At 45.3% G+C, this 25,220-nt stretch overlaps 4 protein-coding genes across 6 annotated transcripts in view; 3 read left to right on the top strand and 1 right to left on the bottom strand.

Annotated features, from left to right (window-relative positions):
• The window catches only part of PCBP2 (poly(rC) binding protein 2), a 350,172-nt gene that overhangs the window by 92,074 nt on the left and 232,878 nt on the right, over window positions 1–25,220 (top strand). The window lies entirely within an intron of this gene.
• On the top strand, window positions 771–8,333 carry PFDN5 (prefoldin subunit 5). Its single transcript, XM_074270236.1, has 6 exons — window positions 771–911; window positions 996–1,098; window positions 1,436–1,467; window positions 2,588–2,662; window positions 2,751–2,856; window positions 8,185–8,333. The coding sequence occupies exons 1-6, from the start codon at window positions 840–842 to the stop codon at window positions 8,262–8,264; spliced, it is 468 nt and encodes a 155-aa protein (XP_074126337.1). The 5' UTR covers window positions 771–839; the 3' UTR covers window positions 8,265–8,333.
• MYG1 (MYG1 exonuclease) lies at window positions 8,393–12,351 on the top strand. The gene is made up of 7 exons (XM_074270235.1): window positions 8,393–8,911; window positions 9,051–9,163; window positions 9,262–9,421; window positions 10,802–10,954; window positions 11,067–11,189; window positions 11,317–11,498; window positions 12,148–12,351. Exons 1-7 carry the CDS (start codon window positions 8,693–8,695, stop codon window positions 12,332–12,334), a joined length of 1,137 nt encoding a protein of 378 aa, XP_074126336.1. The 5' UTR covers window positions 8,393–8,692; the 3' UTR covers window positions 12,335–12,351.
• On the bottom strand, window positions 12,440–22,252 carry AAAS (aladin WD repeat nucleoporin). Of its 3 annotated transcripts, none has more exons than XM_074270232.1 (16): window positions 21,457–22,252; window positions 19,425–19,552; window positions 18,605–18,746; window positions 18,148–18,239; window positions 17,899–17,945; window positions 17,627–17,725; window positions 17,116–17,259; window positions 15,020–15,140; window positions 13,983–14,107; window positions 13,793–13,853; window positions 13,560–13,650; window positions 13,276–13,369; window positions 13,132–13,199; window positions 12,957–13,038; window positions 12,778–12,862; window positions 12,440–12,674 (listed from the first exon to the last, which is right to left on the bottom strand). In XM_074270232.1, the coding sequence occupies exons 3-16, from the start codon at window positions 18,636–18,638 to the stop codon at window positions 12,459–12,461; spliced, it is 1,359 nt and encodes a 452-aa protein (XP_074126333.1). In that variant the 5' UTR covers window positions 18,639–18,746; window positions 19,425–19,552; window positions 21,457–22,252; the 3' UTR covers window positions 12,440–12,458. The 3 variants fall into 3 exon arrangements, with proteins under 3 accessions (XP_074126333.1, XP_074126334.1, XP_074126332.1); XM_074270233.1 differs by having other exon boundaries at window positions 18,148–18,328; window positions 18,691–18,746; XM_074270231.1 differs by having other exon boundaries at window positions 18,691–18,746; window positions 21,457–22,251.

Here is a 25,220-nt window from a genome sequence, read left to right as displayed (position 1 = left end):
TGTTTCTGGGAAGGAGACAGGAAAGGATGATAGGGGATGGGGGGTAGGGTCCGTGGCAGTTGAAGGAGCCTTTCGAAGGCCAGGCTGTTTCTCTGCCTCAGATGTCAAAAGTACCACAAAGTTGCCTTCAGAGTGGGTGGGCCATTCGGCAACCCAGGCAATAGTAACCTTCACTTCCCGGATTGTGATACAATGTGCTTTCAGTCATCCAGTAAGGGGTTTCCGGATGTGCCGAGCACTGTCTGGAGAAGTCCACATTAGTGGGCTGTGCAAGTCACCAAGGAAATCCTTCATCTAAGAAAAACCGGCCTCTTGGGAGTCTTAGGCCATTGCCAGGGGGCTAGAAAGCTAGGGCTTGACCCTAATGTTACAGCCAGCACTCGAACCCAGGACTTCCTGGCTCGGTCAGTTCGGTCCATCCTGCCACCCTCCCTTCTCCGGTCACACACCCCTGGGTGACTTGGTCCTTTGCCTGTGGCAGGCGGGGATGGCCTCTCACAGAGAAGCGGGCCCGCTCCGAGCCCAATAATTTGGCTGGCCGCTAGCTGACTTACGCTATTTCTATCCCGCACGGTGCAGGGCTACATGCTGGATACATTGTAGCCGGGGACGGGACGGGACGGGACGGGGCGGCGCTCGGCTTTTCCAGCCGCTGGGCCAGACCGGGAGGAGCGGAGGGACAAGCGCCCAGACCCCGAAGCCCTCACTGAGGGGCCGGCGTCCGGGAACCATAGAGAGGGTCGGCGGAGCGGCGGCTATAGGGCCATAGAGACGCACCGGGCGGGAGTCTAGAGCGTGTCCCACGCTCGGCGTGCCCCGCCCTTGCCCAGCCTCCCAACATGGCGCAGTCGGTGAACATCACGGAGCTGTCGCTGCCGCAGCTGGAGCTGCTCAAGAACCAGCTGGACCAGGTGAGACCGGGCCCCGGACCCCAGCCCAGCGCAGCCCCGACTTCTCAGCTGGCCCTCTCCTCATCCTTATTTCCCCCCTTACAGGAGGTGGAGTTTCTCTCCTCTTCCATCGCGCAGCTCAAGGTGGTGCAGACCAAGTACGTGGAGGCCAAGGAGTGTCTGAATGTGCTGAACAAGAACAACGAGGGTATGGGGGAGGGGCAGCCTGGGGCGGGAGGGGATTGGGCTGGGGAGGAAGGAGGAGTAGGCAGCCTGGGAGGAAGGGGAGTTCTAGGAGAGAAGGCAAGGGGTGGACAGAGTTTTGCGTTGCCACCCTTCACCCTAAATTTGATAAGTGACTATTCAGACCTCAATTTTTGTCTCCTCTCCTCGCACATCAAAGTCCTTCAATTTCTTTTACATTTTAACTTCTGAATATCCTCCTCTTTTCCTACCACCTCACTTGTTGCTATCAATAGTCCTTTTTGGGTTTTGTCCGTAGACCTGATTGCCTCCCCAGATGTTTATCTCTGTTACCTTCACAGGGAAAGAATTGCTCGTCCCATTGACCAGTTCTGTATCCTTCCCGCCGGGGACTGTTGTTTTCCTTCCCATTTAGAAAAAGGTTTTGGTTTCTTGGGCAGAGTCCTTTCCATATTTGATGGAGAAAACACCTCCCTCATATGGTACTAGATGATGTTTCCAGTTATTCTGCCATTATCTAACCTCAGCCTTCCTCAGAGCTTTAAGTTCTGGTGGCCAGTGGGAAGGGAAAGAGTTAATTCTGATTCAAATTTTTGCTGGCCCATTGAGTGCTGGGGTCCATGGACCAGACTGAGTATAAGAATGTTTCCTGCTACCACAGGATTGCTACAGTTGACTGCAAGCAATGTCCTTGTCTCTTAGGAGCTTGTTAGTAAAACAAAATAAGTTATAAACTATGTACAAATCACAGAGAAATAGAAATGAGGAGAGGAAGAAGACATTTTTGTGTATTACTTTACAATTTGAGATCAACTATTCCATTATGCCTCTGCACTTCAATAGGTTATTCTTGGCGCTGTATTAGAAGGGTTATAGGGAAAAGGTTCTGTAGTGTAATAGACTGAGAGAGCTACAGATGGAAGATAAAGTTGCCTGGGATAATTTATATGTGAATTAGGAGCCAAGTTGCTGGTGAGTTGAGAAAATGAGGTTTTGATTTTATTCTTGGTGGTGGTTAGTCATGTCCAACTCTACGTAACTCCATTTGAGGTTTTCTTGGCAAAGGAATTGGTTTGTCATTTCAGCTCATTTTAAAGATAAAGCAAAGCAAAAAAGTCAAGTAACTTACCCAGGATCACAGTTAGTATCTGAGGCTAAATTTGAATTGGTGCTCTGTCTACTGTGCCACTTATTTACTTCCCATATGTATGATGGGCTTGTGGAAAGTAATCCTTTATCAGTCTGTGATTGCTAATGGGATAAACATTAACAAATGAATTGGCTTTTGATTGTGAGACTGTGGGGTTGGAATTATCAGTAACCAGGCACTTTCTCTATAGTTTCTGAGGGTTCTCTGTTCACAGAGAAACCCTTGAGAAAACATCTCTCTATTCAGAACCCCTGGTTTACTGTCATGTGGTTTCATGGTTTTTAAGCAGGGATTGAAGGTATCCCAGGTTGGGCTAGCCCTTTCCTTAATCCTTACCCCTCAGATGTATGTACCTGGGAAGCTACATGATGTGGAGCATGTTCTCATTGATGTAGGAACTGGCTACTATGTGGAGAAGGTAAGTTGGGTAAGATACAGCATTATTGACAGTGGGGATACCTCTTCCTGAGAGTCCTTGAGAATCATTAACTTCTTTCCTTTGGCAGTCAGCAGATGATGCTAAAGACTTCTTCAAGAGGAAGATTGACTTCCTCACTAAGCAGATGGAAAAAATTCAGCCAGCTCTGCAGGAAAAGCATGCCATGAAACAGGGTGAGGCCATGGGTTCTGGGTTTGAGTGCAGGAATATTATTTTTTCCCATCTTGCTCTGATGACTATCTTTCACTGGGCATTATATGTCCTTGAATGGGCAGTTATCACATATAAAGTAACCCTCTGTGTATAGAGTTGTCTTGGACTTTGTTGAGAGATTCAGAAAAAAGCAGAGATATGCCTCTTCTGGGGTTTGTCCTTAGTTTACTGGAAGATAAAAACTCAGAACTGTGGCTTCATCAAATCTGAGTGCTCCCTCCATGGTACCAATTGCCATCTTTTAATCATGTGCAGTTCTTTTCTTTGTTTTTCCATTTCTTCATAGCTCATCTACCAATGGGTTGGAAGCATTGCCTCAGTTCTTTTTTTAATATTTCAGAGTACTAGTGTAGCAGTCTATTATATTATACGACTTCTTACTTTAAAGACTCCATTGGTAATTAATATGCAGCGCTTTACTTTTGCCTACCATGCATCTTTTCACTACACTTTGGGTCATTTGAATGTGGATTCTTTTGAGATTGTAGAGTTCCGTGATTCATACATACAACATCATCTGAAAACAATTGCCAACAAAAAGAAAGACTTTTGGCAGGGAGCAGTTTGGGACTATAGAAAGTACAGTTTATCTTCCCCATTACAATTCAACACACTCTTAAACTTCCTTTTCAATTCAGGACCAAACTCATTTGGGCTATCTCCAATGCATTTTCAAGGCAGATACATAATGAGAGATTAATTCTGGGGGCTGTCTGTGCAACTGAATGTTATAAATCGGGAAAATATTCATTCTTCATCTACTTGTTTTTCCTGGTGGTTTGTCTCTTTTAGGTACTATTTTTGTTTTCATTAGGGATCACTTTTGTATTCTGGGCTTTTAGTGCCTTCAATACAATATCATCTGTAAATGGGAGCCTCTGGAGAACCTCAAGATAACTGCATCTTGACACTGGCAATCCTTGAAGGAACATGCTTTTAAACCTCAGTTGATGTCACTATTCAGAGCACTTTTCAGAGTTATGTCCATGACTCTTATCTATCATGGAATCTTGTATGATTTTAGTGTATGCATTGAGACATTTTGTTAGAATAGAATTTTTAAAGCTGTTTTTCTTTTTAAAAAATAGTATCTTTTTCTTCTCAAAATATGTGCAAAGATAGTTTTCAAAAACCTTGTGTTCCATATTTTTCTCCCTCCCTTCCACCCAGCCCTCTCCTAAAGAGGAAGTATAATTACATCAAATGCATTTTGTAAAATATTTTGTTTTTGCTTTTTCACATAGCTTAGCTACCCAAGGTAAATGTCTGAACCTAGATTTGAACTTGACTTTTGGGGTTAAGTGACTTGCCCAGGGTCACATAGCTATTAAGTTTTAAGTGTCTGAGGCCAGATTTAAACTCAGGTTCTCCTGATTTCAGGGCTGGTGCTTTATCTACTGTACCCCTGTATGTAGCTTTTGAAGATAAACTTATGCCCCAAGTTGGTATTGCCCTTTGCTCCCATGTCCTCTTGTGCTTGTATACTGACATGGTTTCAAGATTCATCTGACCTTTTCAGTTTGGGGACTATGTTACATAAGTTAAAGCTTATCTAAAAAATGGTGACAGTTGAACATTGTCATTACTTGGATCTGTTTCCAGTTTTTCAGAATCAACAGCTTGTTTGAACAGTTGGAAGCTGTTCATAGGTGTGCCTTTTCCTCTTCTCCCTCTATACTATCTTAGTGATCTCATCAAATCCCATGAATTTAGCTGTGCAGACAATTCTCCAAACTATATATCCAGGCAACAGTTCTTTTCTGCCAGTCTGCGACTGTCCAAATCAAGTTGGTTATCTCCACCTAAATGTCTTATATGTATCTCAAACTCAGCATGTCCAAAAACAGAACCCATTATCTTTTTCCCTAACTTACTCCTACTTCTAACTTCTCTTTTTAAGGCATTACTATCTTGATGATCTAGATTTGCAATCTAGAATTCATTTTCCATGGCACATAATAGGCTCAGATGCTTGTTGTTTGATTGATCCATGGCTCTTTACCTTTTGTTCCCTTACAACTGTCAAGTCTTGTTGATACTTCTCTATGTGTCTCACATTTATCTCTTTCTAGCTACAGATCACCCTATTTCAGACCTTCATTAACTTAGGAAAACTATCATAGGAGCCTTCTAATTGGTCCTCCTGTCTCATTTTTTTCTCTTAAAATTCATCTTTATGTTATTTTAAGCTCTGAATTCAAACTTACCCCCCTTCACTTCCCTACCTGTTGAGAACATGAAAAATAAAACCCATTATAAGTGTATAGAGTCATACAAAACAAATTCTAGGCTTAGCCATTTGAGTGAGGGAGGGAGGAAGGAATGAACCTTCAGTTTGCATTGAATCTCAGCTTTCTTATCAGTTGGTTAACAGCATGTTTTATCATGAGTCCTTTGGAAACATGGTTGGTCATTGTGTTTGTCAGAATTAATGTCTTTCAGAGTTGATTATCTTTACAATGATTGTTAGTGTATATATATAGGTTTACTAATTTTTCTTACTTTACTGTGCATTAGTTCATACAAGTCTTTCTAAATTTTTATCATTTCTTAACAGTACAATAGAATTCCATCATATTCATAACTTGCTCAGTCATTTCCCAATTGATGAGCATCCCATCTATTATCCCATTCTTTGCCACCACAAAAGAGGTGCAATATTTTTGTATGTATGGTTCCTTTTTCTTTGTCTTGGATCTCTTTGGAATATGGCAATATCAGTGTCAGTATGTCAACATCAGTTTAAGAATAAACACATTTACATAAAAAGAATCTTGAAATGGCCCTGTCCAAGAGTGTATATGTTCATTAACATTTTATCCCATCTTAGAGTTCCCTACAATTACTCAGATAAGTGTATCTTTCTAGGTTTCTCTGGACTCTTGTGTTAGTATTTCAGAGTTTCTACTAAGCTCTCGTCTTTTCATCAGAAATTCTTGTGATTTCATCAGAAATTCTCTACCATTAAAGGTCTATTTTTTACTCAGATTATATTCATCTTTGTAGGATAAGTTATTGTTGCCTATAAGTCTATCTCTTTTGCCTTTTGGAATATCATTCATTTTTTAGTAAAAGCTGTCAGTTATGGTTTCTCCTGTAGTTCTTGGTGCTTGAACTATTTCAAAGTGCTTTCAGTATTCTTTCTTTGATGTGAAAGTTCTGAATTTTGGTTATCAAATTCTTGATACTTCTTTTGGGACTCCTTTCGGGAGATGATTGGTAGATTTTTTTTTTTCTGTTTTTGTTGTTTTGGTCTAACAAATCAATCAGTAATTTTCATTTAGTATTATTAAGTATTATGTCCAGTTTTTTTTTAATCAGTTTTCAGGGAGTCAGATAATTCTTAAATTATCTCTACTTATTTAGACTTAGGCTAGTTGTTTTTTGGTTTTGAACTATCCTAGTTTTTGTGTGTGTGGAGTATTTTATTTTTTATAGCTATCACAAGGTATAACTGATTTCGATTGGTTCTAGTTTTCAGGGGTCCCATTCTACTTGGGTAAGATTTATTTCTTTCTCAGTTTCTGAACTGAAGCTTGCTCCAGTCTCTCTCCCGTTGTACTTTTGGATGATGTGGTTGGCCAGGTTTACTTGAATTCCCATCCTCACTTCCACCTCAGAGTTAGGCCCTTGTGGGTCCTTGAGGTTCATTGTTGTGACCCAAGGCTCTCTCTGGCATCTTAGGACAGAGGGGCAGGACCCTCAGGGTGTCTGGGCCTGGACTACCCTGGTCTGAAGTAATCATACTCTAAAGCAGGGTGGGGAACCTCTGGCCTGTGCCACAAGCTGAAATCCAAGTTCAGCAACCTCCAGCTACTTGATTCTCTATGTTGGTAATTTTGCATTGGGCCTCAAATGACATTATAGATCCCAATGGCCTTTGGCAGAAAAATAAGTTCCCTACTTCTGCCCTAATGCTACCACCAGGTTTAGTCTGTTCCCTAAGTAACAAGCTTGCTTTCATCTTAAACCTTTTCCTTTTCTATTTTTTCCATCTTCTTTTGCTCCCTCCATTTGATTTTACCCGACTCCCTTTTTTTCAGTACTAGGTGAACACTCTCTTCTCTCTGGTTGGGTAGGAGAGTAAGAATCTTTCCTTTCCCTCATTTATTCTTCAGGTTCTCTCTTTACCTCCATTACTTGGTAACCTCCCCTACTTCATTTAATTGCAATCAAGATACCAGATCTCTGGGACATCTTTTCCTTTCATCAACAAAGTTCATTAGTTGGCTCACAGTCTTCCTCAACTGCTGCCTTCATTCTAGAGAATGTGGTCATCTGTACCGATTATCCCTCAAATAAACAAACCTCTCATATGGGCCTTCATCCTCGTCTGCCTCAATACCCACAATTGTTCCCCTTCCACGTGTTGGGGCCTGCCCTCGCCTCACCTCTCAGGCCTTGCCACAGCAGCTCTGCTCCTACTCACCGTGACGGCTTTGGCCACTGGTAAACCAGTTAGACTTTTCATTATCATGGGCTCTCCCCGTTCCCTTACTTGCTCATCCTCTTGCCCACTCTGTGCCTTTTCACTAGTTCCTCGCCCAAGCAGGAGTTCTCTGTGACTGTGACTGCCTTCCTTCCCACCCTTTTCCCTAAAGCCCCTTTACTGACTGACCCTTGCTGAATCGCTCTCACTTAGCACGCACTGTCTGGTTTCTACTTGCCTGTCTGCCTCATTAGATCAGTGCAATTTTGTATCTTTGCGCCCCCAGGGTTGAGAACAGAACTTAGCACACTATGAGACTATGATATGTAAGCCGTTATATAGTAATAAATGCTTGCAGCCGGACTGCCTCGACCAGATGCGGCAGTGCCCCCCCCCCCCAGGGTCTCCTTCACCAGGGCCTTCCCATCTGAGAGCCCCTTTCTTGAAACTTCCTCGGAAGCTTAAGGGCTGTGTGGTCACAAGCCTCTCCACTGTCGTCTTGGGCCAAGTACCGGGAGTAGTTGGGCTCTTTCCACGGGTCCCAGACTATTGCTCTTGGTTCCCCACTATACAAATGAACACCGGAGGAGCAAGGTTTTAATTCCTTTAGCACCCCCTCCCCATAGTTCTTTGGGCAGGCCTGTTTCTTTTGGGGGAACTCTTCTGCCGTCTTCTATCCCGGTGTGGGGGCACCCGCCGGGACGGAGACCGGCTCCTGGGATGGGGATTGGCGAGTGCTCCGGAGTGCCTGCCCAGGCGCACGGGGCGCTCTCGGACTCTCGCTTGACTCAAGCGCTCGCCCCCAGCTCTCTACGGCGCCTGACCTCTGATCCCAGTGCCTCTCTCTCTCCCTCTACAGCTATCATGGAGATGATGAGCCAGAAGATTCAGCAGCTCACTGCGCTGGGGGCGTCCCAGGCAGCCGCAGCCAAAGCCTGAGGGGGATGGGGGTAGGGGAAGCCGAGAGCACCTGTACAGAGCCAATAAAAGTGCCCGCTGGGTCCCCCCTGTCCTCTAGTCGTTTTTCTTACCCCGCTGTGACCCCGGGGAGGGTGGGAGATTGAGGTCAAGCCGCCGGGTCCCGGAAGTGACGCCGGGGCTGCACAGCCCGCCCCTGCGCTCGCCCGGCGCTGCACAGCCCGCCCCTGCGCTCGCCCGGCGCTTGTGGCTAGGGTGGAGGCGCGGCGCGGGTGATCTCCCTGAGGCCCCGGGTCGGGGGTCTAGAGCAAGGGGGGTCGGACTCAGCTCCCGCGGCGGGGCCCTGGGTCGCGCTTCCGCGCTCCACAGAGCTCCCCCGGGAACGGCTGCGGGGCGGAAGTGGCGTGAGCTTTTCCGGCCGCTCTCGGGTCCCCGCCCCCGAGTTGCGCATGGGTCACCTCTTCCTCCGCAGCCTCCTCTTCCTGGCGCTCCCCTCCACGCCTCTGCGGGCCTCTCGCCGGCTGGGCCTCGAACCCGCCCCGTCCCCCAAGCGGCCCCGCGCTGAACCCATGGCGCCAGCTCGGCCCCGCATCGGGACGCACAACGGCACCTTCCATTGCGACGAAGCGCTGGCGTGCGCGCTGCTGAGGCTGCTGCCCGAGTACCGGGTACCGCGGCCGGCTGCCCCGCGCGGGGCCCGGGGGCGGGCCGGGGCTCCTTTCCCCCTCCTCCTTGCATGCGCGCGAGACCATGAGGCCGCGTGCGTGCGCGCGCCTCACGCCCCTCCCCCTTTCCCTTTTTTCACAGGAGGCGGAGATCCTGCGCACCCGCGACCCCGCGCTGCTGGCCACCTGCGACGTTGTGGTGGACGTGGGTGGCGAGTACGACCCGCAGAGGCACCGCTATGATCACCACCAGAGGTGCGGGTCCCCTTCGCCCCCGCGGCCTCGGGCCCGCATGGCCGCACTGCCCCACCGGCCCCCTAGAGCCCTGCCTTGCCTTGCCTTCCCTTCCCCAGGTCTTTCACCGAGTCCATGAGCTCCCTGCGGCCCGGGAAGCCGTGGCAGACGAAGCTGAGCAGCGCGGGACTGGTCTATCTGCACTTTGGCCAGAGGCTCCTGGCCCAGCTGCTGGAGACCAGCATAGATGACCGAATTGTGGATACTCTCTATGACAAGGTGGGGAGCCCGCGGGTGACCCACGCCGCGCCGGCCCGCGCCGAGATCCCGGGGCCCTCTGGCCGGAGTCAGATGAGCTAGCATGCGAAGGTGCCTTGCAGGGAGCCTAAAAGTCGGGCTGATTTAAAAGGCATTTTGCAGCATGGGAACGATACCGTTACTCTTCCTGCTTTTGGTTGCGGTGAAGCAAGAGCACTGGGCCCGAAATCAGAAGAAGTGAAAAATAAGTATGGTCATCTCTCCTGTAGAAGGGAATCAAGAATGGTCAGGTTTTAGCCTTAACCTAGTCTCACGGGTCTTCCCCACTCACATAAATCCACACTCCGCTGGGGCATCGCTTACCAACCCAAGTCTGAGGAGGAATCCAGCCTGCCTCCTGCTTTTATATGGCCTTGAGCTAAGAATGATTTTTTTCATTTTAAAATAAAATTCAAATGTATTTGAGAATGTAGAAACCCTTTCTTAGTCCTGAGCAGTAAGGAACCAAGTAACAGGATTTGGTGAGAAATATGAAGCCAGAAAGCTTGAATTCTGCAGGAGCTTTGGGCATGACACTTCCCTAAGGAACTTTATTTTCCTCATCTGTAAAATGGAAATAATGTACATGTAACACCTACCTCATGGTTATAGTTTGAGAAAATTGCTTTACTAAATATTTTGTAAGCCATATTGGTGCTGTTTATCATTAGGAAAAATAAATATTGTGGTAAAAAAGAACAGCACCTTTCTCCCCTTTTATGAACTCATTTTAGAAACACCAGTGTCTTGGTTTACCAAATACTACATTCCCTTTCACATCAGAAATGAATGCTGATGGGCTCAGGGCCACACTCAAGAACCATGTTCCAGGCTTTCTGGCTTCAGATCTAGTGCCCTTTTCCACCATGTCATGTTGCTTAAGATTAGGAGAATTACAGTATTGTAACTCATGCTGGTAAGACATTTGAGTCTCATTTTTCATTTTTCACTTTTGACATGGTACTGTATTTCTTCACCATAGTGTAAAAAATAGAATAGGTGATCTCCATTTACCTGAGGCCAGAGAGTCCCATGGAGGTGTGGAGCAGCTTGTACAAACTCAAAGTCAGGACCAGTCTGCTATAAGGGCTTTCTCCCAACTCTACGCCACCACATCTTAGTCCTGAGGCCTCCAGAAAGATCATGAGCATAGTCTGGGCTCCGCCTCTCCTTAACTCTGATTGAGGGAAGGTCACCTACCTGCTCTGAGGTTCCAGGTTTCCTCATTTTTCAACCAGGGATAATTGCTGGAACAAAAAGGTGCTTGTGCCTTTGAAGCCACATCCCTGAAATGACACCAAGGAGAGACTTGCTCTCATTCCTTAAGTGACCCAGCCCCCAAACCTCTGCCTTTTCCAACAGATGTATGAATATTTTGTGGAGGAAGTAGATGCAGTGGACAATGGGATCTCCCAGTGGGAGGGAGGAAAGCCTCGCTATGCGCTGACCACCACTTTGAGTGCTCGGGTTGCCCGGCTTAACCCTACCTGGAACCAGCCAAATCAGGACACAGAGGTAGGAAGAAGACATATGAAGAGGTAGAGGGGCCTGAGAGAATAAAAGGACTCCAGAGTTCTGTTTTCTTGCAAGGTTGGGAACTACATATTGACTTTTCTCCCATTCACAGGCTGGCTTTCATTGTGCTATGGACCTAGTACGCGAGGAGTTTGTACAGAGATTAGATTTCTATAAGCGAAGCTGGTTACCTGCTCGGGCCCTTGTGGAGGAAGCCCTAGCAAATCGGTTCCAGGTAGGGAAGGGAAGAAGCAATCATTAAATGCCTAATGCATATCAATGCACATGTGCCCAGCCCTTTACATATATTTGAGATGGTATAGGAACCCAGGTGGTTTATTTTGTTTTTGTTCTTCTCCAAGGTGGACCCAAGTGGAGAAATTATAGAGCTGTCTCAAGGTGGTTGTCCCTGGAAGGACCATTTGTTTGATCTTGAACCTGGGCTGACTCCTTTAGTGCCCATTGCATTTGTTCTGTATCCTGATCAGAATGGACAATGGCGGGTACAATGTGTACCAAAAGAACTGCACTCCTTTGAAAGCAGGTAAGGTCCCAGACTGTCAGGTCCTTTCCCAAGCATTTGAGGATCAAGTCCCCAGTCCCCCTTTATTGAATTGCCTTACAATCCCATTATAATCCTTTCACAATTCTTTTTTTTTTTTTAATTTGTTTAGCTTATCTTTTTCAATTAACATTTATTTCTCTTCTCTCTCTAAATATATACACCCTGGGGGGGAAGGGGGAAGGAAGACCAAACTCTTTATAACAAATGTATATCAAGCAAAACAACTTTTGGACAATTTTGTCCAAAATGTATATTGGTTTGTATGAAGTCCATCCCCTTTCTGCCAAGAGGTGGATAGTATGGCTCATCTTGGGCCCCCCTGAACCAAAAGTTTTTGTTTTTTGCAAGGTTCTTAATGCCTTTACAATTTGCCACTGTATAAATTGTTCCGATTCTGCTCTCTTGTCCCTGCTGCGGTTTATACAAATCTTCCTAGGTTTCTCTGAAACCATTCCCATTTTCATTTCTTACACCACCATAATGTTCCATCATAATAGTAAACCATGACTTGTTCACCTATTTCCTGGCTGGATACTGCCTCAGTTTCCAGTTTTACCCCTTCCATTCTTGGTTACCCCATGTTTTGCCTTCTCCCTTGTTCTACTCTTTGCGCTCTCTTTGCTTGCAGACTGCCTCTGCCTGAGCAATGGCAGGGCCTTCGGGATGAAACCCTGGACCAGATTAGTGGGATTCCTGGCTGCATTTTTGTTCATGCCAATGGGTTTATCGGTGGGCACCGCACCAGAGAAGGTGCCCTGAGCATGGCCCGTGCCACTCTGGCCCAGCGCCTAACACCTTTTGCAGAATCTCAATAAAATTCTCGGCACAGTGACCGTGTTCTATGTCTTTAATTTCCTCTCTTTCTTTAAAGTGCCCAGTCCCTACTTTGTTAAGAAAAACAGACCAGAAATGAAGGGAAATAAAGAGAATGTTTGTTTATTAAAGATGGCTGGTGGGAGAGTGGGACCAAGAAGTTCCTGAAGAGGGATCCCAGGGGCTAGAGATGGGGGCTGTCTCAGTAAACAGAGGCACATGGGTAGAGCCACCTCCCCCAGCAGGGGGCTCCTGGGTCCGGCATAGCATGGGACTAAATCGGGGGAACTGGGCATTGACAAAGTACAAGGGAATGTGGGCAATCCGGCCTGTGGACCAGCACTGTAGGGAAATCACAAGAGGAAAGATGGAAGTATCAAACCCTGGCTCCAAACCCTCATCCCCACAGAGCCCATTTCCACCCATCAAGGTTTCCCCTTCTCACCACACTGAGCAGAGCTCCTTTGTTGAAGGATGGATGAAAGGTGATCAGCTGGGCCCAGGCCCCTGGTTCCCCCTGCACAACACCGCTGGGGAGCAAGGCAGGTGAGAAGTGAGAAGGGCAGGAGGGAATAGAGATTCTGATGCTGCATTGGGGGTAGGGGAAGCTTAAGGGATCCTCACCAAGGAAGCAGTTCAAACACGGGACTATTCCGAGTTCGGAACAGCAGAATGACAGGCTTGCCATGTCGGACACGTGGGTTTCCTACAAAAAGGGAGGTACAGATAGTGAGTAAAGAACCTGGGGCAGGATCGTGGGCTGACGCCAGAATGAACTGCCCCCCTCTCACCCCCTTACCTTTCATAAGCACAGCCAGACGTTCCCCACTAGGGTCCCAGACCATGGAATGGGCTTCTCCACCCAGCCTAGAGAATACAGTGAAAGTGAAGGGGAGAAGTTCTTCCTGCCTTCCACACACTGTGGCCCGAAACCCTCACTCACCTTTCTTCCCCTGTAGGTGTCTGTATTGTTGTCTCAGACAGATCTGCCACAATGGTAGCTGTCTTGGCACCTCCAACCTGCCCTTTTCCTTCCCCTATGGAAAGGGCATGTGATAAGCCTTCTTCCAACCTCAGAGGCCCTAAAAGGAGGGAGGAGAGCCCAGGCCCTCTCCTGGCCCATCCTTCAGGGAATGTGTCCCTGTTCCCCCACCCTCCCAGTCCCCAAAGGTTGGGCCTATTAAGAATGTTCTTTGCCCTCTGTTATCCCTTGAAGACACTTCTTACTGCTGTGTTCAGGGAAGGTCAAGGAGTAAATAAGTGGCTCTCCTAGGACTGTGAATAGCAGGCGATTCCCATCTGGGCTCCAGCAGCCAGTCTGAAGAAGGACAAGGGATCGGGCCTTGAAGAAGGACAGGAGCAGCCTCCAGGTGTTCCCAGGGTGGGGGAGCTACATCCCAGGCACCAGGGGATACAACAGGTGACTGGCCCATCCACTCCCAAGAGAGATCCCTTGGTACCTGACAACGGCCCGACAGGGTAGGCCACCTCTCGCAGGTCCACATCTGAGCTTCCCAAACTCTGCATTGGAGGGGGGAGGGTTTGGTTAATGATCTCAGAAATTCCAAGATGTCCTATTTTACTCTGCCGGGAAGATAGCCAGTCTGTAATACACTCCTGTGCTGGTCTGCACACTGACCCCTCACTCACCGGAACACAGCAGAGGGAGTGGTGGCCAAGACTTTGCTACCATCGGGGGACCAAAGCAGATAAGTGACTCCACCTCCTCGGAACCAGGGAAGGGGAACACAGGTCTCAGTAGAGATGTCCCACACCTGGAAGCAAAGGAGAAGGTATTCCTGAGAAGAGGCTTGAGATCCCCAATTATGTCCCAAATGGTTTTGTTTATTTGATTTTGAGGCAATTGGGGTTAAGTAATTGCCCAAGGTCACAACATGTATGTGTTAAATGTCCAAGGCCAGATTTGTATTCAGGTCTTCCCAAATCCAGAGCTGGTACTTTACTCACTGCTCCTTCCTAAGGAGTTTTTATAGATCCAGGAGAGCTGGGAACTAAGGCCTTGACAGGATTGTAGGGAAGAAGTCTGGGATAAGAACAGCTGCATTTCATCTCACAGCTGCATAGCTGCAGTAACCTAGCAGCCAACCACCCTCCCCCAGGTCCTTCCCATTCAGATCCATCCCCCACCAGCCTGTCACAATGATGACCATGTTCACCCCCTTTCCAGTCAATAACAGGGGCTCCCTACTACTCCAAGATAAATATAGAATCTCCTGTGGCTTCTCTAGCCCTACATAACCTGTCCCTTCCTGCCTTTACAATCTGAGGACACTGGCCCCCTGCTGCTCAGATCTTTTTCCCTGGCTACCCCACCATGGCTACAAGGTTCTGCCTCCTCCTTGCTTTCTGGCTTCCCCTGAGGCCTTTCCAGTTTCTCCTTAATGCTAATGCCCTCTCTGAGATTCTCTCCAATTTATCCCACAGTACCTTGACTCTCTACAGAAGTGCACAGTGTCTCCCTCCACCCCTGCCCCTTAGATTGTGAACTCCACCAGAGCAAAAAATGTCTGACTTTGTATCTCCAGGACTCAGCGCTGTTTATGACATGGAACAGGTATTTAATGAGTACCTAGACCATAGAAAATAGAGCAAACCTAGTCTTGCTCTCATCAGGAAAAACAGTCTTTTCCAGAGGAAAGGGACCCAGAGGTTGGGGGGCAACTCACCAAGACAGCAGCATCTACAGGTGAGGCTGAAAGTAGTCGTCCTCCATTGGGGGACCAGGCCAGGCTGGTGACAGGGCTGTGCCCCGGATGGGAAAGCACCTGGGCACAGCCTGAGGAGGGTCTGCAAAGGTGAAACATTGAGAAGGTGGCAAGGTAGCCCAGGGAAACCCAGGAGTCCAGCTTCCCAGCTTTTCCTGGGTTGAATCTCAGCCAAAACTTCTCATCCATTGCAAGCCATTTATTATCATGGAAGGGTTGAGATGAAAACACCATGTCCCAATCCCCCTGAAGAAGGGAGGATGGAGAAGAAGCTCCCATGAGGCCAAATGAGCTTCCCTAACTCTGAGGAAGGATCTCCCTTCTCTGCTGAGGCGAGGGATCAAGGGAATACAATGGTTCGCACTGTCAGGCTCAGATGAACAATACACGGTCAGTTCTGTGGATATGCTTTGGCTTTTTGTTATGAGGGATGGTTCCAGGGTAAGAAGTCACAGATTATGTTCAGAAATTAAGGTTATGTAAAAACCAAAATAAGTCATTTTTTAAAAAGAAAAACAATTTGGAAATATTTCCTGACTTGTCAAGTTAGGAAATACTAGATTAATCTGCATCCAAAAAAAGATCTAAGAAGATTGAATGTAAATCAACACATGCTATGTTCATTTCTTTTTTTTTGGTTGTTCATCTCTCCCATGGTTTTTCCCTTTTGCTCTGATTTTTCTCTCCCATTGTTTTATGAATCAATGTGTATTAAAAATATATAAACTTACTGGAACAAAAGGAAATACTAGATTAATGAGGTCAAGGTTGTTATTACTGTAGTCTTCAAGAAATTCTATTTCACCCATGGAATAGAGGAGGGGCTACCTAGCCCTCTTCTAAACAGTGGGACAGCTGAGAATCTCCTTTTCCTTCTTATAATAATAGCTAAAATTTATATAGCATTTATCATATTGCTAGCTAGACATTCTGTTGAGCTCTTTGCAATTATTATTTCATTTGGTCCCCACAATAACAATGAGAGGTAGGTGCTATTATTTTTTCTTTTTAAAAACATGGCTTACAGTTCCAATGATCATTGGAACTTGTGATGATGATGAAGAGAGTCATCTACACCCAGAGAGAGAGAGGACTGTGGGAACTGTGTGTGGATCACAACATAGCATTTTCACTCCTTTTGTTGTTTGTATTTTGGTTTCTCATTTTTTTCCTTTTTGATGTGATTTTTTTTCTTGTATAGATAATTGTATAAATATGTATACATATATTGGATTTAACATATTTTTAACATGTTTAATATATATTAGATTACTTGCATCTAGGGTGGAAGGTGAGGGGAAAGGAGAAGAAAATTTGGAGCACAAGGTTTTGCAAGGATGAATACTGAAAAATTATCCATGCATATGTTTTGAAAATAAAAAGCTTTAATTTAAAAAAAAAAAAAAGAAGAAAAAAGCCCCAAGTGGGGTTATGAAGGGGAAAAATTTGGCTTATTTTGGTTTTTATATCACTTCCATTTTTGAACATATTCCTTGATTTCCTACCATGGAACCAACCATCCCTCCTAACAAATTTTACAGATGAGGAAGCTGAGGCAAAAAGGGGCTTGTCCAAGGTCACAGAACTATCAAGTATGTAAGGGGAGATTTGAACTCAGGCCTCCCAGACTGTAGGCCCAGTGCTCCATCCACTATATCACTTTGCTGCCTTTTAGAGATCATTTCAACTCAGAGCGTCCGCTGACTGAGCAATGACGCCTGATCCTTTTCTGCCAGCAGCTTCACTCGGTGACACTGCCTCTCCCTTCCTTTCAAATCCCATGTCAGGATTTCATTCTTAATTTCAGGCTGCACCTAGGAAGCTCCCCCACCAAATCCCTGCTCTGTTGCTTCTGACCCTCCACCTATATGTCCCTGGGATCTGTGACAATTTGCCCCACTGGCCTCAGAGGGCCCAGACAGAAAAGGCTGGCTTTCTCTTCCTCCAGGATAATCTCCTCCCATTCCCACATTCACAAAAGTCCTTGGGCTGCTCAGGGGGCAAAAGAACCCTGGGGAAGCTCAGGGTACAAAGGGCAGAGCAGGAAAGGAATTTACCGGGTGGACAGGGAGTTGGGATCCAGGGTCCAGATGAGGATACAGCTTTGACAGGCCACAGCCAGCACTGAGGCACTGAGGGGCTTCCAGGCCAGCGCAGCCACGTTTCGCTGTAGCCGGTGCTTCAGAGAGGGAACTATGGTGCTTTGAGGAGAGAAAAACAAAAAAGGAGAGGACCAGGGACAGGAGTAAAGGGAGGGGGAGACGAAAGGGGACTTTGAGTGGAGAAGAGGGTCAGTCAGGGAATTAGGTTCAAGAGGGAAGGAGAGAGGGAAAGCTGCCAGAACAGGAGTTTGAGAAAAGGAAACACAGCAAATACTCAAAGAAGCTCAGAAATTTCCCAGGCCTTGTTCCTCCAACACATATATACAATGGGGAATGCTTAAATTCTTAAAGGATCCTGGGGGAAAAAGTCTAGGAATCTTCTGGAGCCAGAGCCAGACAAGTCCTGGAAGTCTCTGACCCCAGTCAGGAAACCTGGGCTTCCCCTGCCCCATGTGCCCACACATACCTGTTGGCATTGTATACACGGATGGAGTCATCTAACAGCACCACCGCAAACTTGTTGGTGTGGGGATGCCAGGCAAAAACCCTCAGGCAGCAGCTAGACCTGGGGCGTAAAGCCAGCATGAGCTAGAAGCATTCCTGCTCCTCTCCCTGCCCCAGCACAGGTTCTTTGCTCCATTGGGGAAGGGGATAAAGAAAAAAGGAGTCCCGCCCTGACTCCCATCCCCCAGGCCAGAAGCCTCCAAGCTGTGGGCTTGCGTCTAGATGTCCCCTCACCAATTTGTGACCTGGGCAAACTCGGCAATCAGATCTTCACTTCGGAGCTGGAAGAGTGGAAAGGAAGAAGAATGGGGAGCGGGGATAGAAAGATGCTGACATCCCCCACAGCCCTTGAGAGGAGCTCACCCTTTTCTCTCCCGATGGGAATGAAAGCCACCCTGCACAGGTCATGGTCACCAAGACCTTTCCTCCCCTCCCTTCCTCGAACTGGGTTTCAAAGGGGGGTGGAAAGGAGCCCAAACTCACTGACAGATGGGGAAACAGGGACCCATGGAGGGAAGCGCCCCATCGACACAAAGCCAGGGCCCAGCTTGATGTTGTCTTCACCCACTTGAACACTGTGGGGCCGAAGGAGACAGCCATCACTGAACCATCCCAGGAGGACTCGTCATCCTTTTAGTCTGCGACTGGCCCTTTTCTGGGGTATCTGAAGAATTCCTCCATGGGGTATTAAGTGGGAGTGACAGGTATCAGTGAAGATGGGGGTGGCGGAAAAGAACACTAAGTGGACAATGGAGAGCTGAGGTTCAGGGGTAGGAGTGGGGAAAGGTACTTGAAACTTATGAGGAAAGCATTCTGTGGACCTAAATCTATGCTCTAATCATTATTCTTATATGTCATAGATACATATCTAGATATCAATCTTATCATTCTTCATTACAGAGGAAGAGAGAAGGGGGAGGAGCAGAAGAGAAGGACTCACCTTCTTCCTCAGAGTTAGCCACTTCATTTATCATTCTTCATTACAGAGGAAGAGAGAAGGGGGAGGAGCAGAAGAGAAGGACTCACCTTCTTCCTCAGAGTTAGCCACTTCATTCAACACACCGGAAACCCCCATATCACGCCTGCAGGGAACAGAGAGGCTAAGGCTGGGGCCCTCACCCTTCCTTGCCCTCTGCCTCCCCACACCTGCCTTTCAGAGCTTCAAAAGTGGGTCATTCAACTCAAAAGTCTCTACATATAAAACACCAAAAGACACTGTAAGAAAATAGTGTCCACACAAACAAAGGAGACGGACTGCCCTGCCCCAGAGAACTGGGAAGGGAACACTCAGAAGGTTCTAAGGATACTTGCCAAATACAAACAAGTACAAATGCATAAAATACAACAATGTTGAATACAGTGCAGAGATGGATGGGGGATCCAGGAGGTGACAGAGGGAGACAGTCACAGCTTACAAGCCAAGGGAAGGGTCTGGGGTAATTAACTGCAAATCCCAGGATTTATACTTAGAAGGGACCATTAATTCCAATTGCCCCCATTTTACAAATGAGGAAACTGAGGCCCAAAGTGGGCCTAGGATATGACAGGCGGTAAGTAGCTGAATTCACTTGAGCATAGCTCTTCCAACTCTGCAGGGCTCTTTCCAATGCTCTCAGAGGAACCAGAGTCAGTGAGCAGAGACCCTTGAAGTTTATCTTTCATAGGTAAGGTAATAAGGATCTGATCAAGGGTTTAGGCTAGGGGAGACCACAATGATACAACATCTTCCAGTGCTTGCTGATTCCTGCCCCTGATCTCACCAGGCATTGATACATCTCTTCCAGATACTTTCACGGTGATGGATGAAAGCTGTTTTGGTGCCATGGTCCAGACGGCCAGGGGTCTTGAGGGGATCTTTTGTCAGATGTAGAACAGGAAGGTTGATCCACTGTGGATACAAGGATTGAACTTTTCTCCTCTTGTCCCTTTGGGTTTATATGAACTTCCAAACTCCAAAATAATATCTATCTCTTCCTTTCTCCCTAACCTCCCTTAATAAAGGCGCAGCCCAGAACAACAGAAAGGGCACTAGAACTCTTCACACAAAGAGAGACCAAAATAAGCCAAGAAATATTCATTGCTCATGGGAAGGCCAAATCCACATGATAAAAATGACAATATTAAATTACGTATTCAATGCCACACACACCAAATAAACTACCAAAGATTATTTTCTTCTTCAGTAATATTTTATTTCTCCAAATGCATGTAAAAATAGTTTTCAACATTTATTTTTGCAAGATTTTGTGTTTCAGATTTTTTTTTCCCCTTCCCCTCAAGGCAGCAGGCAATGTGATATAGGTTACCCATGAACAACCCAAAGAATTATTTTATAGAGCAAAAAAAACCTCATAACAAAATTCATCTGAAGGGAAAAAAAAAAAAGATTAAGTGCTTTTTAAAAAGTATATGTGGTAAGTGGGAAGTTTGTCAGATGTGGAGTAAAATCTGATTTTTTATCCAGAACTTTCTATTTATGATATTTCTGGGCTTCAGTTTCCTGATCTGTGAAATGCAGGGATCGGATTAGATCTGAGGCTGGTAAACTTGTGTGTGTGTTTTTTAATATTTTGATAACTATATTTTCACATCAGTTTTGTAATCCTTTTGTATTCTATGCACATAAGAACGTGACTCTGAAGAGTGCATGGACTTTAACTGATAAAGGTTAAAGGTTAAGCTCTGGATTCAACCAATAAGCATTTATTAATAATATTGGTATATAAATTTAATGGAATATTAATTGTTTTATAAGAAATGATAAGCAGGCTGAATTCAGAAAAGCCTGGAAAGACTTGCATGAAATGATGTTGAGTGAAGTGAGTAAAGCCCGGAACACACGGTACACAACAGCAAGATTGTTTGATGATCCACTAGGACAGATTTATCGACTCTGACTTACATGAACTGATGCTGAGTTAAATGAGCAGAACCAGGAGATCATTAAAAAAGTTATAATTATTAATTTAAAATAAATAAATAAAAATTTTGAAAAAGATTTAACGACTTTCAGCAATGCAGTGATCCAAAACAATTTCAATACACTTGGGAATGGAAAATGCCATCCCCATCCAGAGAGACTGGATGCAGGTCAAAATATACAATTTTACTTTTTTCTTGTTTGCTTTTTTCTTTTTTTTTCCTTTCACAACATGACTAATACGGAAATGTTTTAAATTATTGTATTTGCATAACTGTCTTGGAGAAGGAGGAGATAAGGAAGGAGGGACAAATCTAGAACTCAGAAACTTACAAAAACTTTACTTTTAATTGAAAAAATAGTGGCGCAGTGGATAGAGGACCAGCCTTGAATTCAGAAGGACCAGAGTTCAAATCTGATCTCGGACACTTAACACGCCCTAGCTGTGTGACCCTGGGCAAGTCACTTAACCCCAGCCTCAGGGAAAAGAAAAGAAAAGAAAAAATAAAGTACTACTGAAATTAAGAAAAAAAAAAGTATTTAATGAGGGCCCTACCCCTGGCTAAGTATTTCCCCAAAACTGGCAGCCCTAAGTCTGATACTCCGCTTCCATTCAGCATCTGCTTAGCCCCGTCCCAGGCCTTCTAGCTCCGCCTCCATCTCGTTAATCCCGCTCTAAACCAAGCGCTCGCCCCGCCCACTTAAAATTGTTTTCTTCCAATTCCGGCCCTTCCCTCTCATTTAATTTCTTCCTTGCTCCACTCCCGCGTCAACCCCTCTTCTCGCCTTTCTCCTCTCCCTCTCTCTCTCCCTTCGTCCCTTTCTCCTTTTCTCTCTTTCTCTCTCTCGGGAGTGAAAGCCTAGTAAATTACCTGACCCCGGAAGTCGGGGGGCGGGCTTTCATAGTTGTCACCGGTCACCAACTCGTTGTTGTATTCGTAAAGCGTCACTTGGTCCCAGGGTGGTGACGGCGGGAACAACGAAAGGGAGCACATCCTGCGAGGCGGCTCGGCCTGGAGCCAGCCCGTCCCACTTTCCCGCGGCTCCCACGCGCGCTGGACTTGGAGACGAATCGCGGACGGATCGCCGCGCGGGACAAACACCACCGCCTCCACGCTCGACGGAAGTGGGCCCTGAGCGCGGAGCAGTGGGGGGGAGGGGGGTTTCCGGTTGCTTCTCGCGCTTCCCCTAGCGTCCTGCAGAGGAAGCTGCGTGAATACGTCAGCGAGGAGGGGGCTGCAGGTTATTGAAGGATGAAACTTGGCTGGGGGGAGAGGGGGGACAGAAATGAGGGTGGACTATCCCCTTGTATTCTGTGGCTTTAAATAAATCCTATTTTTAAAAAATACCCAATTTAGCTCTCCAGGGTTTGAAGACGGAACCGGGGGGGGAAATCTGCAATCTCCTGAGACTGTATTGTCTGCCCTCTTCCCCGAAATGAGCCAGGCTTGAGGAGAGGCAGGAGTAATGGCGGGCGCAGTGGCCCACCGAGCTCGTCAGATCTCTGATCTTGCCACAAATCTCCATCTTATCTGATCATAATCAATTAACTTTCCACCTCTCCCTCATCAAACCCCGCTCTTTGTCCACACACCGGACTTCCCGTCCCTCCAGTCCTCGTTCTCTCCTAGGCAGCCTCTCCCGTATTGCCCCATCTCTCTTCTCCCCAAAGATGCAGGATAAGACCTGATTATTTGGTCAGTGTCTTGCCACCGGATGGACCTCCATGACTCCGGAAGAGAAAATGAAGCTCACTTAAATCCAGTTCTAGAGCAAATCAAGACATCACCCTCATGATGTCATTGGTCCTCTTCCAAAAGAAAGAAAAAATATCATGCAAATTAGAAAAGCAAGGAAGAAATGAGCTTATGGCTTCATGAAAAGAAGAAGGGACAGAGAGGGTCCCAGAAATGAAATGAACAACTTTGAAAAGTTTTTTGCACAAACAAAAGCAATACAATTAAAACTGAAAGGTAATAGGTAACAGAGGAAAATCTTTGCAGTAATCTTCTCTGATAAAGGTTTCATTTCGGAGATATAAAAGTAAATCAAATTTGTATAAGAACAAGAATCATACCCCAATAGAAAGAATCTTCCCTCTCACTTCCTCAATCCAATCCGACTGGCAAATCTTGGTAATTCTACCTCTATTATCTGTTCTTTTCTCTGCACTCATAGCCAACAATTCCAGTTCAGGACCCTGTCGAACAGTACTCATATCAACTATAGTAATAGCCTCATTTTAAACTTTTTCTTATTTTAAAATATATTTATTGTTACCTTTTTTTTTCACATCATCTAAATACAATTCAGCAAAAAATACTCAATACATTAAAATTTTTTTGAAAAGCAAAGTTCCATACTTACAAACACTTTTGAAAAGATGTCTTCTCACATATCTTTGGGCCATACTTATAAATTAGTGAGTTCACTAATTTGTTTTCTTTCTTTTTTTTTTTTTTTTTTTTTTTCCCTGAGGCTGGGGTTAAGTGACTTGCCCAGGGTCACACAGCCAGGAAGTGTTAAGTGTCTGAGGCTAGATTTGAACTCGGGTCCTCCTGAATGCAGGACTGATGCTCTATCCACTGCGCCACCTAGCTGCCCCTACTAACTTCTTCTTAATTTGTTTAACCCCTGCCTTAAATGCTTACTAGCAGAGTGAGGATGATCAAATCACTTAACATTGCTTGCCTGAATTTCCTCACCTGTTAAATGAGCTGGAGAAGGAAACAGCAAAATACTCCAGTGTCTTTGCTAAGAAAACCCCAACTGTGGGTCACAAAGAGTAGGCATGATTGAAGCAACTGAACAAGGACCATTGAATGAATCTTTCCGATAGGCCTGTGTAATCTTAATGGCTGAAGCCATAAAGAATGTCATATATTTAAGAAAATCTTCTATCTCTATGACATAATTTTTCTCTATAAGTAGATTGGTCCAGTCCTCCATCAGGGTTCAGAGTTCTCTTCATGAAAGCCCTTTAAAACCTAGGTTTTTATCTCTATAATTTTTGCATTGTGGTAAGATTTATTTTGCAGTATTTATCTAACACACAAAATCAATAGGAGACATTTCTCCTATAACATTTACGATCTTATCAAACATTATTCTCCCTTCTACAACCGGCCAAAATGGTCCACTTGCTGTTCTCTGTACATTCTCCCATCTCCATGCCTTTACATTGTACTGAAATAGACTCCCTTCTCAGCTGCACCTCCTAGAGTCCTTCAAAGTTCAGCTCAAGTGCTTAAGACCCATTCTCCCAAAAAACTTTGTCTAGTGTATTTTGTAAAGAAACAAACTTATTGTGCTCATGTACACTATAGGATAGTGGTATAGTATATAGTATATAATGTCCTAAAAAAAAACAACCCTATTATTTATGTATTTGATATTTATCTGTGTCTATGTATCATGGATGGCAAGGTAGCACATTGCAAGAAGCAAAAGTTCTGGAGTCAGAGCTAACTTCCTACCCCACCTCTGACACTGGACAAATCAGTTCCCTGAGACTGGATTCGCTCTTCTTTAAAATGAGGAAGTTGGACTAGATCAAAACTTCTTAAATTGTGTGTCTCCGTCCCATATAGTGTAACTGAATGTGAGAGTTGTGAAAAATTTGACAACAGTAAAAGGAATCAAAAATTCCACCAAAATTTAATTCCATATGTAAAAATAAACATTAGTATGCAAATTCGCTTTTTTTCTTTAATGATAAAATTGTATGTATACCTTAAAAAGTGTTTTAAAATTAATTTCTTTGTGATTTATTATCAGTAAATGTTTGATTTGTATACCTATTTTATATAGCTATATACCAGGGGTTTTGTAAAAATTTCTCTTGGGAAAAGGGGTAAGAGTGGGAAAAAGTTTAAGAAACAGGGATTATCTCTGTGGTCTCCTCTAATTTTAGATTTGTATTCTTTTGTTGTTTCCCTTCTGTCTTAGTACTCCCTTCCTGAGCCAAGTTAAAATTTATAATGGACAAAGGAATGGACAGCTTGGGAGAACGCTGAGCTACCAAGTGGTCTAATATGAGGGACATTCTGTTTCCAAAATATCACCTACCTTGACATTTTCTACTTTAAATTAGACAACTCAAGAGAAGAGTCAGGCAATTATCTGCAGAAGGTAGGCCAGTATTAGTGGGAAAAGAACTTTGTTAGAAGTTAAATGAATCAGGTGAGCCTGCTGGCTCTATGACCTTTGGCTAATCACTTCACCTTCACAGGAATTAGGGTTCAAAGGAATTTTAGAGATAATCTAGTCCAATCCCCTCATTTTATAATGAAGAAAAGTGAACCTCAGAGAAGTAAATTGACGTACCTACCCTTACCTACTGACATATCTACCAATCTAATGTTATTTTCCAGATACCAGTTCCCTTGAGTAAAACAAGGGGGATCAGAAGATTCAAGCTAACCTTTCAAGTCAGGATTTTCCTCCAAGCTTTTACTATTAGCACAAGTGTTTATTGCCATAAACTATGCACTTTATGCACTGTAAGCAGGACATTGACAAACTGGAGCCCTTTCTCGAGAGGGCAACCAGGATGATGAAAATACATGATATTCTCTCATAAGTATTAGGGATGTTTAGAATGGAGAAGGAAGAGATCACAAAAATTGCTTCAGTT

This window comes from Sminthopsis crassicaudata, chromosome 5 (assembly GCF_048593235.1).
Source record: "Sminthopsis crassicaudata isolate SCR6 chromosome 5, ASM4859323v1, whole genome shotgun sequence".
NCBI lineage: Eukaryota > Metazoa > Chordata > Mammalia > Dasyuromorphia > Dasyuridae > Sminthopsis > Sminthopsis crassicaudata.
Note: the sequence above shows the minus strand (reverse complement) of the source record. Positions and strands in the feature narration are given on the sequence as shown.

What these genes read in the sequence shown, in the direction of transcription:
- PFDN5 (XM_074270236.1), top strand. Translation starts at nt 840, where the DNA reads ATGGCGCAGTCGGTGAACATCACGGAGCTGTCGCTGCCGCAGCTGGAG. An exon ending in TCAAGAACCAGCTGGACCAG is followed by an intron (nt 912 to 995) that starts GTGAGACCGGGC and finishes CCCCCCTTACAG; the next exon opens with GAGGTGGAGTTTCTCTCCTC. An exon ending in AAAGCATGCCATGAAACAGG is followed by an intron (nt 2,857 to 8,184) that starts GTGAGGCCATGG and finishes CTCCCTCTACAG; the next exon opens with CTATCATGGAGATGATGAGC.
- MYG1 (XM_074270235.1), top strand. Translation starts at nt 8,693, where the DNA reads ATGGGTCACCTCTTCCTCCGCAGCCTCCTCTTCCTGGCGCTCCCCTCC. An exon ending in GGCTGCTGCCCGAGTACCGG is followed by an intron (nt 8,912 to 9,050) that starts GTACCGCGGCCG and finishes CTTTTTTCACAG; the next exon opens with GAGGCGGAGATCCTGCGCAC. An exon ending in CCCTAGCAAATCGGTTCCAG is followed by an intron (nt 11,190 to 11,316) that starts GTAGGGAAGGGA and finishes TTCTTCTCCAAG; the next exon opens with GTGGACCCAAGTGGAGAAAT.
- AAAS (XM_074270231.1), bottom strand. Translation starts at nt 21,579, where the DNA reads ATGTGCTCCCTTTCGTTGTTCCCGCCGTCACCACCCTGGGACCAAGTG. An exon ending in TCTGGCTGTGCTTATGAAAG is followed by an intron (nt 13,039 to 13,131) that starts GTAAGGGGGTGA and finishes CCCTTTTTGTAG; the next exon opens with GAAACCCACGTGTCCGACAT. An exon ending in AAGGAGCTCTGCTCAGTGTG is followed by an intron (nt 12,675 to 12,777) that starts GTGAGAAGGGGA and finishes ATTTCCCTACAG; the next exon opens with TGCTGGTCCACAGGCCGGAT.